The following is a 19,482-nucleotide window of genomic DNA, read 5'->3' as shown; positions in this document are numbered from 1 at the left end:
CTCTGTGCATAATTAATTTAAGATGCTATCCCATAAAATGCTTCTTAAAAAGTGCTTGAATTGAAGACTTAATCTTTGTCATGATCTAAGCAGTGGGTGACAGTAATATGACAAAATGTGGAAAATTTTAAGGGGGGGCAAATACTTTTGCAAACTACTGTATGTCTCTAAAACCTCAGACGTAAACAAGAGTACCTGAAAAAATGCTGAGCGACAACTCCACAATATGCTACAAGAAAAACTACAAGCAAAACATTTCTGTTACAAACAGGCTTTTTATGAACAAGGTGAACGCTCTGGTACTATCCAAGCGGAAATGGCCCGAGATCGGACTTCCTCATGCACACACAATCCCCAAAATTACTGACAGTTCAGGAAACCTGATCTCTGACTCTGGCCTAACTAATATTAATACCCGCTGTGCCGAATACTTTGCTGACCTGTACTCCTCAAAAACCTTTATGAACCAATCTGAATCTGAAATATTTCCATCAGAAATAACTCTAAAGCTCTTGCCGGAAGACAGAGACTTCTTAGATAGCCCCATTACCCTCGACGACATCACCAAAGCCATTAATTCACTTCCTAACAAAAAAGCCCCTGGAATAGATGGAATCCCTGGCAATTGGCAAAGTCTACAAACGCTTCTCTGACTTAGTTGCACCTCACCTCCTCCAGACTTTTGAACAAGCCTTTCAATAAGACAATGTCCAGTGGCGTAGCTGAGGAGCTGTGGGCCCCGATGCAAGTTTTACAATGGGGCCCCCCAAGCACTCTATACATAACAATGGATACGGCGCACCAAAACCTGCCAATGGCAACTACAGTGTCAGAGGAGCAAGAAGGGGATGGGAAACAGTTTGTTACTGATTACCACTATTCAATGTATCTATAGAAGTGATTATTATGAGCACAGGACCAATATAGAGATAATACTGTAGTTGAATGAGGGCCCTTCGGGGCCCCTCTGGCCCAAGGGCCCCGATGCGGTCGCTACCGCTGCAACCCCTATTGCTACGCCCCTGACAATGTCCCTCTATTCAAGGGCTACGAATTAAGGGTATAGAGGAAAAAATCAGCCAATATGCTGATGACACTATATTATACCATGCAGACCCCCACAAATCACTTCAAACTGCCTTTGACATAATAAACAAAATGGGTACATATTCAGGACTTTCTATAAACTGGGACAAATCTGTTATATTAGGTTTAGATAATCTGCAAGTCTCTGTTCTGTTCTCCCACTACCATGTCCCCTTAAAATCACCTACAGCTTTAAATATCTAGGCGTACAGGTCAGCGCTCCCCCTACAAATTATCTCTGTGACAATGTTAACCCCTTACTCACTCTGGCTCAGACCAAATTCCCTACTTGGACTAAATTGCCTTTGTCAGTAATGAGTCACATAAATCTGGAATGGTATTGCTCCCCAAAATCCTTTATATTGTGCACAACACCCCTATATATATCACTGTATCCTTTTTTAGAAAACTATGCTAAATTTTCCTCTCGATCGTGTGGCACAGGTCTAGAGCCAAATTAAAATACTTAATTCTGCAATGTCCTACTGACCAAGGTGGAACAGCACTGCCTTCCTTTCAAATATACTCCCTAGACCCTAGCATCACAACTAGAACAAATCTCCCACTGGTTTGTTACTAATGCTCTATTCCCACCAGAACTCCTCTGCTATTCCTCCACAGACCACTCCTTAAAGAGACACTGAAGCAAAAAAAATGATGATATTATGATTTGTATGTGTAGCACAGCTAAGAAATTAAACATTAAGATTAGATACATCAGTGTAATTGTTTCCAGTACAGGAAGAGTTGAGAAACTCCAGATGTTATCTCTATGCAAACAAGCCATTAAGCTCTCCGACTAAGTTAGTCGTGGAGAGGGCTGTTATCTGACTTTTATTATCTCAACTGTTCCTGGACTATTTACTTTTCCTCTGCTAGAGGAGAGGTCATTACTTCACAGACTGCCTTGAAAGACTCATTTTGAATGCTGAGTGTTGTGTAATCTGCACATATTATAGAATGATTCAATGTTGCAATGATGCAATGATGCAAAAAACACTATATACCTGAAAATAAAAGTATGAGAATATTTTCTTTGCTGCTAATCTTCTAGTAATTATTCATAGTACACAACCAATTGACTATATCTTATTTTTTTTCGCTTCAGTGTCTCTTTAAACCTACCCTTTGCACTGCTTAAAGGTACGTTTACCAAACCCCAGCCAACCAACACCATCCTTATACAAGCCCAAAAGATCTTGCACTTAGGACAACAGATCATGCCCTCCTCCTTTTGGTAACACTTCACCCCATTATGGCACAACCCACGCCTTCCCGAACTTAGTAAACTCACCAGCACTTCAACCTGGAGGAATAAGGGCATTACATCTAGGCCAAATACTTCACAATTCTAAATGTATCCCCTTTTCCACTCTACAATTATGATTTGCCATCCCTGACACCTTTTTCTTTAACTACCTACAGCTTCAACGTGCTATACATGCCCAATTCCCCCTGGGATTACTACGTATAGGCACATCCCCTTTTTTAGAACTCATTAGAGATGGCCCTACTACATGCTAAATTGGCTCACTATACTCCTTATTTATAGAACATGTATCTGACCCCATTGCCGCAAATGCTATGGCCAAATGGACACAGCTGGGTGTACCCATTGATAATGATACGCATAACATATCTCTACATTATTCACCAAGCCTATCTAACTCCTGCCCACATAATTAAGTACTCCTCCTCAACTCAAAATCACTGTCCCAAATGTCATCAATCCAACCCCACATTCATTCACCTCCTCTTGCAATGCCCCCCTTTCATAGAATTCTGGAAACAAGTGATTGCCTTTCAACATGATGTCATGGGATCGCCCATTCCTCCCGACATTAAAACATGTATCTTAAATATCTTAGATGAAGATACCCATAAATATGACAACATTTTGATTACTGAATCACTATTTGCTGTGCATTGCTTATAGATGGCTGACGCACCTGTGCCCCACAATCAAAGATTGGAAAGCCAAAGTTAACCGGTCATTACCATACAAAAAAACTGATATACCAACATAGAAACTGTCCTAATAAATACTCCAATATTTAGGAACGTTGGACATCCAAACTCTAGCTCTTCACTTACTCTTGTTGTTTCTCTCTCATTACAGACTATGTTATTATCTAACAAAATTTTCTTCTGATCACTACTGTATTCTTTGATATTTTAATGTATATGGGTAATCTACTCTGCTGTCATATCTTAAGTCTGATATACTTCATACCCATTTTCGCTTGGAACAGTTTCATTGTATAATTATCCTGCTCTTTTACCTTTCAATAAACTTTTGCTTGATGAAAAAACACATTTTTTAACCGGCAAAAAATGTTGTACCTGTTTTTCGGCTCAGCAAATGGAGAAGAGGTGTCTGTCTCGGCATCCAGTGCATTATTGATCTCCATCTGAGTTTTCTCATACATCTTCCTCTTCCTGTCATTTAGTGATTTATTATCTAGTGGAGGGAAGTCATAATAGCCCTTCCTCTTGGCTTTAAGACGTAATTTGTTACGGTAGTGCTCAATGTCTGATTTCTGTTTAAGAGCTTTGTTTACCTGGTGAAACAAAAAATAATGAGTTGAACGCCTCATATGGAACCGATCCCTCATTTTCTTTCGTGGTGTACAGTATAAATATACGTACTTTACATTTTAACAGAATATGTATTCATTTGAGTCAGTTCTCACCCCTGATGAGTTAAGAATCTGATGCCCCTGTCACCTGGGTTACCATAAAACACTTGTGAAGTATCCATTTTCAGTAAGTTCTGGTTGAACTTGATGGACAGATGTCTTTTTTCAACCAAACTAGGTTACTATGTTACCACTTATTTTCAGGTAAAATAGTTTTTATACTTTACAATCTCCAAATAATAAAAACATCAGTGGAGCTTATGCAGGATGACTAAAAAGGTTACTTATGTAAAGAGCTCAAATTCAACAATTTAAAAAAAAGTGTTTCGTAGAAATGTGGCAGTGGTTACAAAGATACCCCAAACTGTAAAATATTTTTTAGCACAAATTTGACGTTCATAATTTCTTCTTCAGCAACCTGTCTACACAGACTTTCCCTCCTCCTAGAGACTGACAGCTATGATTGGCTATCAGTCAGCAGAGAGGCGTTGCTTCGGCTGAGAGGAAAACCCCCCTCCCCATGCATGCCTATGTGACTACAGAGGGGGAAAGAAGGGTTTTTCTAACTGGCCGCTAAGTGAGCAGGCAGCTGTAGATCGCTGAGGACTTCGGAGAAGAGGAGAGTTAATGAATTTCTGCATTGTCTTTTTTAATGTGTTAAAGACTACCTTTTACAAAAGTTTATATGCATAACTTTTACATTTTAAATGGGCATTCTATTAAATGCATATGAAACAACTGTCTACAACTGTTTGGGCCTTTAATCGGGTTTTAAACCCATTTTACTTATAAAGGATAATATGCTTTTTAATATAATGCCAGCAGATATCAGGGCATCAGTTTCCATGTGTCTACAGCAATAGACCCAGCTGCTGCCCTGGTATTGTGTGCTCCTGGTCACACTGTTTGCCATATTCAACCAACCTGAAATCAAAAGAAAACAGGTGCTCTACTACTTCAGACTGGTTTCTTCCGGGAGATTGTTTGTAAGTTGAATTTGTTTGTAAGTTGATTCCTGTGTTTATATATATATATATATATATATATATATATATATATATATATATATATATATATATAATGAAACGTGGATAAATTATTTCCTTCTGGAGAATAGAACAATGTAGGGAGGAGGCACCCAAACTATAACAGAAAAAATAAATGTATAAGACTGGCACTTGGCACTGTGTTGACCTGAAGAAGCGGCTAGACGCCATGAAACAGGTTGTCTTTGAGATAAATAAAGATTTGTGCTAAATAAATATTTTTTTAAAAAATTCTTTTGATCTCTCTCCTTAAAGGTAGACTGATATTACATATATTTATTTTTACATTATTTTTTAGGTGCCTCCTACCCTATAGTGTACCATATTAGGTTCCCTTGTCAAGGGTTCTTATTTTATGTCCTGTCATATAATATTACTTTTTGAAGATACAACCACAAGAAACTCACAAGGCCGAGTGAGGGCGCTTCTTCCCCACATACACAGAAAGTGGTTGCTGGACTGGCAACACTAATTTGTGAGTACCCTCTTCTGGTATATTTATTATCCTCTATACTAATCATGCTACACTTGAACGGGCTCCTGGTGTCCCTGTGCTTTTTTATTTTTCATGTCAACTGATGGCAGATTCAAAAACACCCGTGTGTCAGTGAATTAGTGCAGCACACGTGCCCAAACACTTCCACAATAACTTGCTCACCAGATGTTGGCCATCTCAGACACCAGGAGGATCTATCGTGTTATTCAATAACCTCACTGGCAATCTTTGTCTTCAACTTTCGTTTAATATTGCAGTAAAACTTCCATCCCTAATAAATTAGTTATACCTCCTAACTTTTGTGTCCAGGAATAAGGGACACTCAGGCCGATTTCCCACTGAAAACAAGTCCAGCCACACCCCAAAATCACTTGTGGCCAAACTACTGTGGCACTATGCAGCAGTAGTTTGGCCAGCCAGAGACAAGTGAGGGCTTGTGTCGCTGGAAACAGCGAAGAAGAAGAGTGATGCACATAGTGAGCGACAAGTGATTATGGGAAGACACAAGGAGGACAGACGCAGACACATGGGGGACACAGGGAGACAGAGGAGGACACCGAGACACACGTGGTACAAGGGGGCATAATCCACAAGATGCCCCTTTACCATGGATGCACCAAGCTTAGTATAGATTTTTTTCCTCCTGGTTTTTGTCCTCTAAACCTAGGCGTGTCTTATGGTAAGGAGCATCTTATAGTCTGAAAAATGCGGTATGCAGTCCCTTCTGAAGACAAAATGAGGTTTTCTTAAGCATAAAGCTCACCCCTTACCCTGCACAACGCTTTTCTTTGTGGAATTACACACCAACAATACTCTTGGAAATACCAGGACACAATTTTCTTAGGCCCACAGTTTCCCCGTATGATCAAGTTTAAAACACTTAAAAATCACTTTGAAAGGGACCAAAAAACAGTTTATACTATTTGTTCAAATCCAGTATTGCCCAAAAGTAATTCATTTATCCATGTTTCACCATGTTTAACACTGGAATCAGCTTACAAACAAATTCAACTTACAAACGATCTCCTGCAATGGAACCTGTTTGTGAGTAGAGAGGGCTGCCTGCTTAGTAAAATCTGTTATTCCCCATTCTCATGCCTGAGATCACTGAGTTCAGCTCTTCCTAGTAGCAAGGCAGAACGCAAACCACTTCCCAGACATTACAGCTATATTAATTTATAGTTCACTACTACAAAGGGGAGAGCGTTTCACAACTTTACCAGCACTCTGCCCGCTACAGGAGCCTGTATAGCCTGTATAGAGCAGCTGTTATCAATGTTCAGTGGTAGGGCTCCCTCAAATGTAACATTTACTGTGAGAATTATCTGCACATATGTAATGTATACTAAGTCTTTACTAGAGACAGCCAATGAAATGCACACAATCCTGGCTTTCAAGTACATTTAACGCAATGTGTGTGCAACTTAAAAATAGGCCAATTAAAACAAGCAGGAAGTGCTTTTGAATGGTCTATTTCTTAACTGTATTAAATATGGGTTAAATTTGCATGCACTCCAAAGGTATTCAGATCTCATTGACCGTCTCAAGTCTTTACAGTCTTCTGGAGTTCTTCTTTAATATGTGGGGGGGGAGGAAACATTGGTCCTAAAATAGCAACAATGCATTGGGGCACCAGGTTCCTCTTACTGAAAAGCCTCATCACTATATATTTTGTGTTGTTTCCTCGTTTTCATGCTGGTGTTAGGAGAGACATCTGCCACAGCATGTTAATTGTGCTATTTAAAGACAATTGCGCTAATTAGAGACAGAGGCATTGTGTGCGCATTTCACAGAAGCCACTCCACAAGCACGTGGCAGACTCTCCTCAATCTGCAGGCCCTACAAAGACAAAAACAATCAATCTGGGCCGTGTTTTGCTGTGTTGTGAGGAAACTCGTTCCGTGTTTTCTGAGATTTTAATTGTTCCTGTAAAAACACCAAGCTGAGGAAAGAGAAATAATGTGAGGAACGCTGGCAAGGATCTGTTCTGCTCTAAATGCAACGTTTCTTGGTCAAAGAAACATATGCTAAACTAAAGCTTCGTACTGTGATGCAATTATTTTTTAAATCTAAAACAAGTGCAGCTTTATTAGCACAGTAATAGCGCCTGTCACATCATTGTTATGCCATACAGGCAAATAAGCAGTGCCCATGCAGTAAAATTGCTGTCCATCACTTTCTTAACCTCCCTGGCGGTCTATTAAAAACCGCCAGGGGGCAGCAGAGTAGTTTTTTTTAAAAAAAAAATTTTAAATCATGTAGCGAGCCCAGGGCCCTCCGGCGATCTCCGATCAGGAAATCCCGTTCAAAGAACGGGATTTCCTGGAGGGCTTCCCCCGTCGCCATGGCGACGAGCGGCATGACGTCACCGACGATCTACCCCTCAGCGCTGCCTGGCACTGATTGGCCAGGCAGCGCACGGGGTCTGGGGGGGGGGGTTGGGCGGCACGGCGAGTGGTGGCGGCTAATCGGCGTGGAGCGGCAGCACTCAGAGTGCACACGCAGCTAGCAAAGTGCTAGCTGCGTGTTGCAAAAAAAAAAAGTGTGCAAATCGGCCCAGCAGGGCCTGAGAAATCCTCTTGCGCGGCATAGCCCGAGCACAGCTCGGGCTTACAGCCAGGGAGGTTAAAGTGGACCCAAATTAAAAATACTATAATATTTCAGAAATAAAATCTATTTTCTAAATTATAATTATAAATAGCAGACTTTTTTCAGCTGCATGATGACAAATATAAAATATTTTACATTTATTGGAGGAACCCCTCCCTTCCTTTCAAATTGCCGGGACAAAATCTGGCAAACTGGTGCAGTAGGTGGTGTCCGGCAATGGAGGAATTGCTAATGGCTGCCTCCAGTATAACCCTAGTTATAAAAAGAGAAAGGTGAAAAGCATGCACTGAAATGATCATAAGTTTGAAGGAGTGTTTATTTATCTTTGTATGTGTCAGAGTGGTGCAACTAAATATTTTTAATAAAAAAAATGCTTGGTTTGGGTCCGCTTTAATGGCACTAGCACTTGTGTATATTATTTCCATAATATACAATGTGCTAAAAATAGCTCTGATGTGACCCCTTGAAGATGTCACTCCATGTACCTATCTGGTTTGCCTGTGCCTAAATTGGACCTGCGTGGAGCATAGTATAATTTAATAGATTGGTTGGTATATGGCTATTGGCTACTTATTATCTAGAGAAAATAATTACCCCCTCTCTAAATATTGACATTTTGTTTTTGTGGCAGCCTGACATGAAGACACGCAAAAATATTGTTTGGAATTTTTTATAGCTGTAATTAGTTACTCATTGCTACATATTGCAGCCAAGTAAAAGATGTAATGCCAACATTTCAAAAGAAGAAAAACACTGAATTATGAGATGGATAAACGATTGCTTACATGTCCACATATATGGAAAAATCTTTGGGTTTAATCAGAACTTTGAGTCTGTTAAGATACTTATTTACCAAAATTGCACATATTATAGACAGTGCAATATTTGCTGAATTTTTTCAGGCTCAGTCAAACTAGATGGTGACTGAATTTTTCAAAGTCTGCAGTCTTCAAGTCATTCCACAGATTTTCAATAGGGTTTAAGTCTGGGCTCTGACTTGACCATACATGAACATTCACCTTTTTACCCTTCACAGTCACTGTATGGTAAATGTTGCTGTATTCTCCACTGTCATATTGGAGGTTGAACCCCAACAACAACTTTTTGGCAGATGTCAACAGGTTTTTCTCAAGAATTTGATGCATTCTTCCCCCTTTTTTCTTTCATTTTGACAAGCGTCCCAATCCTCATGGCAGAGAATCACTGATTATGTGCCAGATCATTTTTGCCACTTGATCCCCACTCGATTCTCTTATCTTCTGCTAATTTTTCTTATCTTTTTCAATTCACTTCAATAACAAATCGAGTGGCAAACCCTTGATATCTCTTTGGTTGCTCGGAGATTGGACTTGATTATGTTAATGGATAGAATGTATTATTTTAGTATTGAGAATCTAACTAAATTTAATCTTATCTGGGAAAACTGGAAACTCTATAGACAATTATGAAAGGCCTACATGATCAGTTTGTTATGGATTTCTTACATTTCCTGGACCCTCTCTTTTTTTTTTTTTTTTACTTTTCTTAAACCCTTTTTTGGTTATCAGGACCCATATTTGATGCTATTTGACATTGTCTTATTTTGTTGTTGTTTTCCTTGTTGTTTTTCTTTTTATACAGGTTTGGTGAGCTTACAGACTTTATTGGACTTTATATTTGAAATGATCCCTGGAAACTCAGTACGGTGGTTTCAGTCCCCCATTTTCCAGGTGGATCAGATTTGTACATTTTCTTAAGCAGTATGTATATGCTTCCCCCCCCCCCCCCCCTTGTTTTTTATGTCTCTAAGAATATTGTACTGTTCATTGTTTGTTGTTGGTATATCCACTTTCTCGTTATGCTTTAATAAAGCTTTCTTTAATTAAAAAAATAAAAATAAAAATAAAGATGATCGGACGTGTCCGAAATTATCTATCTTACCATCTAATCTAAGCTAAAAAACGACCCATGTATTCCCAGCATAATGCTGGGAAGTTTAGCCTCAACTTTACAACTTTACAGCTTTACAGACATCAATCTTTGTTCCCCCAAATGATTGCCCCGGTAATAGTCTGGAGATAACAGGAGAGGCAGATTATTTGAAGATAACAGTGGTGAGGCAGGGGAGATATCAGTACTTGTTTAGTTTAATAAAGGGCACTTTATCTGTGCACTGTCTCTCGAATCCCCAATTTGTGTGTCACATTCTTACCTCTCCATTGATGATGGTGTCTGGTTTCTGGTTTCTGTCTGGCATGGTGAGGGAGACTGGTTTTATACCAACCAGCTTGACAGAACCAGATGAAGAATCAAACGGGTCAGCTACCATCTTGTCGAAATGCACCTTCCCCTCGTCTTCATCACTTATCGGCACTGAAAGAAAAAAACTATACAATCAATAAGTCATCGCTACTCCGCCACTCTTACAACTAATAGAAAGAAGAATTAGTAGTAATACTTATTTTTTAGGTAAAGGATTTGTTTATTTATGAAGTTTAATTAAAAAAAAGAAAAACAGATGTAATATAATTTGTAATCATAAAAAATGTGAAAAAATAAATAAAAATGGTTTCCTACCTACAAAAAACATGCCAATCAATCTAGCAGGTGGAGAAACATTCAAATGTAATATTTTGTTTTTACTCTCTATCAGAGACAACTCTACTGTATATTGCTTCATCATGAAATCAAACTTACCCGCAGCATCACCTGCAGGTGGAAACTGTCCTTGCAGTTCATTCAGGCATCATGGTTGTCTGAATGTTGTATTTTTAAATGGATAGGTTTAAATTAGCAAGCAGCGGACCGTCTTTCGTGGGATGGTCATGCATGTAGAGTTACCATACTGTGCTAAGACATAGAGATGTAGTGAAAAGTGCATAGATAATAAAAGGCGCCTCGAAATGTAAGTGACCAGGAAAGCCGATAGTAGAATAACGGAATCTATAGCTGAACCTAACCCTACTCTCACACAGAACCCTTCCCCTGATGCCTAACCACCCCTCCACCGCACAGACACCCTTCCTAATGCCTAACCCTAACCATCCTACCTGATTCCTAACCTTAAAGAGAATCTGTACTCTAAAATTCTTACAATAAAAAGCATACCATTCTATATGTTCTCCTGGGCCCCTCTGTGCTGTTTCTGCCACTCCCTGCTGCAATCCTGTCTTGTAATTGACAGTTTTAGGCAGTGTTTACAAACAAAAAATATGGCTTCTAACTACAGTGTGATAGGCTGAGAGTAGCTCAGTCTGTGACTCATGCAGAGCATGGAGAGGGTGTGTATAGCTTCTGCCAATAACAAGCAGTGCAGCACATTCCACACATTCCAGCCTGAGACGACAAAGCCAACAGGGGAAAGAAGATTAGATCATATAACAGAGATAACACAGCCACTGTGCAACTAGGAAAGGCTGCTGTAATCCAGACCACATTAGAACAGGTATAGGAACTTATAGGGTAGAAGAAATAGGGATGAAAATTTTGTTACAGAGTCTCTTTAACTACCCCCACACCTAATCATAACCACTCCCCATGACTAACCTTAATCATCTACCCACCGCAAATTAAGCAGCATTGAAGGGTCATTTAGGCGGCCCAGCAATATTTATCTGGCACCGAAGGCACCCAAATTTACCCTCAATACCGCTATTTCAATGGGCGCCTACAGCTGCGTCCAAACTTCTGCTGTTAGCGGGCACCCAAATTCCCTGCTGTCGTGAAAAGTTACACACACAGGCGGATCACAGTATCTATGTCCAATGCAGAGACAGGCAGACAATATGCTAAGTCTTGAATTGATTGTTAATCCCATCAACCTGGACCATCACTGCTGACTGTTTATGTAGCCCTCCTGCAATAAAGATGGGTTGTCAAATATTAGCATGATAGATCTGTCTGGCTACCTTCAAGCTTAGTCATTAAAATTTCCACACTCCAGGAAGCATATAGGCACAGAAATGATGGCGCTATAAACTCCGCCCTCTGTTGTACATGCAAACCACATTGCAAGTGGGCTGGCAGACAAGGCTGTCACATCCAACTCCCCTTCCTAGGCCTGGCATGCCTACACTCACCATCCTTGAGCATAGGGCTGATGTCACAGACCCCAGATCATAGAGAGCTGAATGGCCAGGCTAGGACTGCCCATTCAATATATAAACAAATCAGATGAGTATGGAAAGAAGGGCAAAGTTTGTACCCTGTACATGTGTCTTTGATACTTTTCTTTGTTGTATTACCTTAGTTTTGCTTTAACTGATTCTATCTATTCAAACTTGGGGGCCTGTGTGTATATATATATATATATATATATATATATATATATATATATATATATATATATATATATATATATATAGTGCTCAGCAAAAATGTTAGCTTTCAGTATCAACATTTTCTATGAAATACTGTACTACAAAATACTCCCACGAATGTGGGTCATTGATTGCAAACTAGATTTGTTAATTTGCACACACAAAAAAAGTGATTTTCCTAACAAATTAATTCAAGCCCATGTTGCAAAAATGAGTATAGTCTTAGGAGCAAAGCCACACTTAAGACTACAAAATTCGAATTAACGGGCATTCAACCACAGGTAAGTCTAATGATTCTTTTAAGAGGTGTCCACTGTCCAGCAGACAGGTGACTATAAAAGGGCATTACTTAACCACTTGAGGACCCATCCTTTACCCCCCCTTAAGGACCAGCGCTGTTTTAGCTGATCTGTGCTGGGTGGGCTGTGCAGCCCCTAGCACAGATCAGGGTGCAGGCAGAGCGACCAGATCGCCCCCCTTTTTTCCCCACTAGGGGGATGATGTGCTGGGGGGGTCTGATCGCTCCTGCCTTGCCTGGGTGTTGCGGGGGGGGGCACCTCAAAGCCCCCCTCCGCGGTGAAATTCCCCCCCTCCCTCTCATATCTTTCCCCTCTAGCAATCTGGGCTGCACAGGACGCTATCCGTCCTGTGCAGCCAGTGACAGGCTGTCCCCTGTCACATGGCGGCGATCCCCGGCCGCTAATTGGCCGGGGATCGCCGATCTGCCTTACGGCGCAGCTGCGCAGCAGCGCCGTACAATGTAAACAAAGCGGATTATTTCCGCTTGTGTTTACATTTAGCCTGCGAGCCGCGATCGGCGGCCCGCAGGCTATTCACGGAGCCCCCCGCCGTGAATTGACAGGAAGCAGCCGCTCGCGCGAGCGGCTGCTTCCTGATTAATTAGCCTGCAGCCGGCCTGCAGCTGCCACTTTGCCGACGCGCGGTATGAGTGCGCAGTCGGCAAGTGGTTAAAGAAAAGCCCTTCCCATTTCATGCTGTCAGCAATGGCTCCACATGGAAGAGAAATGTCAAAACATCTGAGAAAGGAAATCATTACTTTACACAAAAAAGGTGAGGGCTACAAGAAGATATACTGTACAAAATACAAAATACTGTAGCAAAAGTAATCAAAAAATTTAAGAAAGATGGAAGTGCTACCATCTTACAGAGACATCCAGGCCGTCCACGGAAGTTAACATCTCGACAGGAGTGTTTTCTGATGTGAAGGTTTGAAGAAAATTGCCATGCAAGTTCACTGCAATTAGCTAAAGCAGTAGAAAGCCAAACTGGAGTGACTGTTTCCCGTAACATACGGCACACACTGCAGCGGATTGGCATGCATGGGTATCGTCCATGAAGGAAGCCTCTCCTAAAGCCCATGCACAAAAAATCATGCCTAGAATTTGTTAGGGCCCATACTGAAAAAGATGAAGACTGCTGGGACTCTACACTTTAGAGTGATGAGACAAAGATCAAGTTTTTGGAACTAATGGTTTCAAAACTATGGCGTCGTAAATGTGAGGATTTCAAAGAAAAATGCTTGACGCCTACAGTGAAAAATGATTGTGACAGTGTCCTTACGTGGGGCTGCATGAATGCTGCTGGTGTTGGGGAGCTGCATTTCATTGATGGTATCATGAATTCAACAATGTACTGTTCTGTTCTATACTGAAGGAGACGATGCTGCCATCACTCCGTGCACTTGGTCGTCATGCACTTTTCCAACCCGACAATGATCCAAAAGACACATCTAAAGCTACTGTTGCATTTCTGAAGAAGAACAGGGTGAAGGTGATTGAATGGCCAAGTTTGTCTCCTGATCTGAACCCAATCGAACGCCTGTGGGGAATTCTGAAGCGACAAGCTGAGCATCATTCTCCGTCCAGCGTTTAGGCTCTAAAAGAGATTATTCTCGAAGAATGGAAAAAGGTAGATGTTGCTATGTCGCCAACTTGTTCATTCCATGCCTAGAAGACTTGGTGCTGTCCTTAAAAATCACAGTGGTCATACAAAATACTAGATGTAGTAGTTTTTGTTGTGGGGTGTATTCATTTTAAAACTCAGCCTTGTGAAAATTTTGGAAATTGTTCTTCTGTTCATTGAGCTACTGATTAAATTCATACTTTTTAAAGGGGGTGTACTCATTTAGGCTGAGCACTGTATATGTGTGTATATATATATATATATATATATATATATATATATATATATATATACAGGGGCGTAGCAATCAGTATGGGCCCGCGGCAGCCCTACGCCACAGGGGGCCCATACCTCAGAGGACTACTTTTTTTTTTTTATTATCATACCATGATGCCAGTCCGGGCCCCAACCCCCCCCCCCCCCCCCCCCGATAATTTTAGAAAAGCAGCCCCCCCCCCTCTCCGTCTGATAGGGTGACTGGTAAGGAGGGGGACTAGACTACGTGGCGGCACATCGATACTCCTCCCTGGCGGCCGGGCCCAACAGTTACTGTATAGTTCCGGCTTCCGGCCAGCCAGGGAGGAAGAAGGAGGACTCAGAGGAGTGACATGTGCGACGAGGGAGTGGACCGCGGACTGGCTGCAGTCACAGTGCCGACCTCAGCTCAGCCTCAGACAGTGTGCTGTGCCTGCGATCCTGACTGTCTGGACTGGAGCCGGAGGCCGGAGCGGAGGAGCTGTCCTGGAGCCGGACTCTGCCGGAGGCCACCCGTGCGTGACGTCACTCGAGGAGGAGAGTGGAGTGCCCTGACCCGACCCCACACAAGCTGCCTGGCTGCAGCATTGTAAGTAAAAGTATTATTAATGTGCCTGGTACTTGCTGGGCCTGGCTGATGTGGACGGAGGTGGGTGGGTGGGGGCTGGGGAATGGGGGCCACATAGCGATTATTTTCTGGTGACTGCTCCCCACATAGCGATTATTTTGTGGTGACTGCTTCCCACATAGCGATTATTTTCTGGTGACTTCTCCCCACATAACGATTATTTTCTGGTGAATGCTGTGCACATAGCGATTATTTTCTGGTGAATGCTCCCCACATAGTGATTATTTTCTGGTGAATGCTGCGCACATAGCGATTATTTTCTGGTGAATGCTCCCCACATAGCGATTATTTTCTGGTGAATGCTGTGCACATAACGATTATTCTCTGGTGAATGCTCCGCACATAGCGATTATTTTCTGGTGACTGCTGCCCACATAGCGATTATTTTCTGGTGAATGCTGCGCACATAGCGATTATTTTCTGGTGACTACTCCCCACATAGCGATTATTTTCTGGTGAATGCTCCCCACATAGCGATTATTTTCTGGTTACTGCTCCCCACATAGCGATTATTTTCTGGTGAATGCTCCCCACATAGCGATTATTTTATGGTGAATGCTGCGCACATAACGATTATTTTCTGGTGAATGCTCCCCACATAGCGATTATTTTATGGTGAATGCTCCCAACGTAGCGATTATTTTCTGGTGAATGCTCCCCACATAGCGATTATTTTCTGGTGATTGCTCCCCACATAGCGATTATTTTCTGGTGAATGCTGCGCACATAGCGATTATTTTCTGGTGACTACTCCCCACATAGCGATTATTTTCTGGTAAATGCACCCCACATAGCGATTATTTTCTGGTTACTGCTCCCCACATAGCGATTATTTTCTGGTGAATGCTCCCCACATAGCGATTATTTTCTGGTGAATGCTGCGCACATAACCATTATTTTCTGGTGAATGCTGCGCACATAACGATTATTTTCTGGTGAATGCTCCCCACATAGCGATTATTTTCTGGTGAATGCTGCGCACATAGCGATTATTTTCTGGTGAATGCTGCCCACATAACGATTATTTTCTGGTGAATGCTCCCCACATAGCGATTATTTTCTGGTGAATGCTCCCCACATAGCGATTATTTTCTGGTGAATGCTCAACACATAGCGATTATTTTCTGGTGAATGCTCGCCACATAGCGATTATTTTCTGGTGAATGCTCCCCTCATAGCGATTATTTTCTGGTGAATGCTCCCCACATAGCGATTATTTTCTGGTGAATGCTCCCCACATAGCGATTATTTTCTGGTGAATGCTGCACACATAGTGATTATTTTCTGGTGAATGCTCAACACATAGCGATTATTTTCTGGTGAATGCTCGCCACATAGCGATTATTTTCTGGTGAATGCTCCCCTCATAGCGATTATTTTCTGGTGAATGCTCCCCACATAGCGATTATTTTCTGGTGAATGCTCCCCACATAGCGATTATTTTCTGGTGAATGCTGCACACATAGCGATTATTTTCTGGTGACTTGGAGGGGTGTGGGAATGTTGGGGTGGAGGGTTCTGGAGGAATGTTTGGGTGGGAGGTCCGAGAGGTGCGTTGGGTTGGAAGGTCGTTGGGGGGGGGGGGGCATACAAAAAATTTGCTATGGGGCCCAGTCATTTCTAGCTACGCCCCTGTATATATATCTATCTATATATATATATATACATATATATATATATATATATATATATATATATATATATATATATATATATATATATATATATATATATATATATATATATATATATATATATACAGTGGTGTAAAAAACTATTTGCCCCCTTCCTGATTTCTTATTCTTTTGCATGTTTGTCACACTTAAATGTTTCTGCTCATCAAAAACCGTTAACTATTAGTCAAAGATAACATAATTGAGCACAAAATGCAATTTTAAATGACGATTTTTATTATTTAGTGAGAAAAAAACTCCAAATCTACATGGCCCTGTGTTAAAAAGTGATTGCCCCCCTTGTTAAAAAATAACTTAACTGTGGTTTATCACACCTGAGTTCAATTTCTGTAGTCACCCCCAGGCCTGATTACTGCCACACCTGTTTCAATCAAGAAATCACTTAAATAGGAGCTATCTGACAAAGAGTAGTAGACCAAAAGCACCTCAAAAGCTAGACATCATGCCAAGATCCAAAGAAATTCAGGAACAAAGGAGAACAAAAGTACTGTAATTGAGATCTATCAGTCTGGAAGAGGTTATAAAGCCATGTCTAAAGCTTTGGGACACCAGCGAACCACAGTGAGAGCCATTATCCACAAATGGCAAAAACATGGAACAGTGATGAACCTTCCCAGGACTGGCCGGCAGACCAAAATTACCCCAAGAGCGCAGAGAAAACTCATCCGAGAGGTCACAAAAGACCCCAGGACAACATCTAAAGAACTGCAGGCCTCACTTGCCTCAATTAAGGTCAGTGTTCATGACTCCACCATAAGAAAGAGACTGGGCAAAAACGGCCTGCATGGCAGATATCCAAGGCGCAAACCACTTTTAAGCAAAAAGAACATTAAGGCTTGTCTCAATTTTGCTTAAAAACATCTCAATGATTGCCAAGACTTTCGGGAAAATACCTTGTGGACCGACGAGACAAAAGTTGAACTTTTTGGAAGGTGCGTGTCCCGTTACATCTGGCGTAGAAGAAACACAGCATTTTAGCAAAAGAACATCATACCAACAGTAAATTATGGTGGTGGTAGTGTGATGGTCTGGAGTTGTTTTGCTGCTGTAGGACCTGGAAGGCTTGCTGTGATAGATGGAACCATGAATTCTACTGTCTACCAAATAATCCTGAAGGAGAATGTCCGGCCATCTGTTCGTCAACTCAAGCTGCTGATCAAGCGATCTTGGGTGCTGCAGCAGGACAATGACCCAAAACACACCAGCAAATCCACCTCTGAATGGCTGAAGAAAAACAAAATGAAGACTTTGGAGTGGCCTAGTCAAAGTTCTGACCTGAATCCTATTGAGATGTTGTGGCGGTTCATGCTAGAAAACCCTCAAATAAAGCTGAATTACAACAATTCTGAAAAGATAAGTGGGCCAAAATTCCTCCAGAGCGCTGTAAAAGACTCTTTGCAAGTTATCGCAAACGCTTGATTGCAGTTATTGCTGCTAAGGGTGGCCCAACCAGTTATTAGGTTCAGGGGGCAATTTCTTTTTCACACAGGGCCATGGGGTTTTGGGGTTTTTTTCTCATTAAATAATAAAAACCATCATTTAAAACTGCATTTTGTGTTCAATTATGCTATCTTTGACTAATAGTTAACGGTTTTTGATGAGCAGAAACATTTAAGTGTGACAAACATGCAAAAGAATAAGAAATCAGGAAGGGGCAAATAGTTTTTCACACCACTGTGTATATATATATATATATATATATATATATATATATATATATACATACAGTATATATCTGTGGGTATATACCGTTTGTGAAACCATACCAAATTATTGAGCCTTGTACATTTAATGTTTTTTGGCACTTGTATTACCCTGAGGAAGCGGGCTTGCACCAGCAAAACTCATTGCTTGTGCATAATAAATCTTGTTTGTTGCATGTGACTGTTGTTACTGAGGTAAGCCGCCTCACTTATTTATATGTTATCACTTTTTAACCTAATTTTATCCATACCTGGGTGCCTCTTTACCCCTATTGTGTCCTACAGTAATTATTCACCACTATGTGTTCAGCAATAACATGACAGGTGCAGAGCATGTCATCTGCTCTACAAAACAGTGTGTTTGTCTGGATTTAAAACTGCAAATCTAACCTTTTCAAATTTAAGCGTTAGAAAACATACGAGTCCAGGGAAGCGGCAGGTGCCAGTGTGAGGGATTTTAATGGGCAGAGAAGAAAGTTTAGACTACAATACGGCACAGCAGTATAGCAACCTTTACAGGACTATCTCCATCTCCAGGCTCAGCTGGTTCTCATGCAAAGGTCACAGCACTCATTACATACACGTTCTGCACTTTGCCTTCACCTCTTTGGCCAATGATATTTGTTGTATTAGTGTACTTTAAAATGTCTTAAAATGAGGTCTTAAAAAATAATGCAATAGCCTTGCAATATTGATTTTACATGCAATTTATAGTAAAGCTGGCATGTCCCCTCTATATGTATGTAACAAGCTGTTATTCTGTACCAATATTTATAGGGCCTAATCCAATTCACCGTCTCTCCTATGTTTTTTTTAGAGGCAGAGTCGTAGCAAAAGGGGATGCAGAGGCTGCAACCACATCGGGCCTTTGGGCCAGAGCAGGCCGAATCTCAACCACAGTATTAGCTCTTTATTGGTCCTGTGGTGGTACTGATTACTTCTATAGATGCATTGTATATCGGTAATTATTAACAAAGTATTCCCCATCCCCTGCTTGCCCCTCTAATACCGTGGTTGTCCTTGGAAGGTTTTGGTGCACCATACAAGTTGTTATGTACAGAGTGCTTGGGGGTGGGCATGTAAAACCTCCTTAGCTACACCACT

At 41.2% G+C, this 19,482-nt stretch overlaps 1 protein-coding gene across 4 annotated transcripts in view; it reads right to left on the bottom strand.

The window, feature by feature from the left end:
- The window catches only part of KIAA1549L (KIAA1549 like), a 286,722-nt gene that overhangs the window by 88,235 nt on the left and 179,005 nt on the right, over window positions 1-19,482 (bottom strand). For all 4 annotated transcript variants that reach the window (XM_068261355.1, XM_068261352.1, XM_068261354.1 and 1 more), the window contains 2 exons: window positions 10,069-10,229; window positions 3,430-3,647 (listed from right to left, as the gene is read on the bottom strand). In XM_068261355.1, coding sequence (XP_068117456.1) covers window positions 3,430-3,647; window positions 10,069-10,229 — 379 coding nt within the window. The remainder of the gene's footprint in view (window positions 1-3,429; window positions 3,648-10,068; window positions 10,230-19,482) is intronic.

The sequence above is a fragment of the Hyperolius riggenbachi genome, chromosome 11 (assembly GCF_040937935.1).
Source record: "Hyperolius riggenbachi isolate aHypRig1 chromosome 11, aHypRig1.pri, whole genome shotgun sequence".
In the NCBI taxonomy this organism is placed as follows: Eukaryota; Metazoa; Chordata; class Amphibia; order Anura; family Hyperoliidae; genus Hyperolius; species Hyperolius riggenbachi.
The sequence above is the reverse complement of the archived record's forward strand: the minus strand, read 5'-3'. Positions and strand labels throughout refer to the sequence as shown.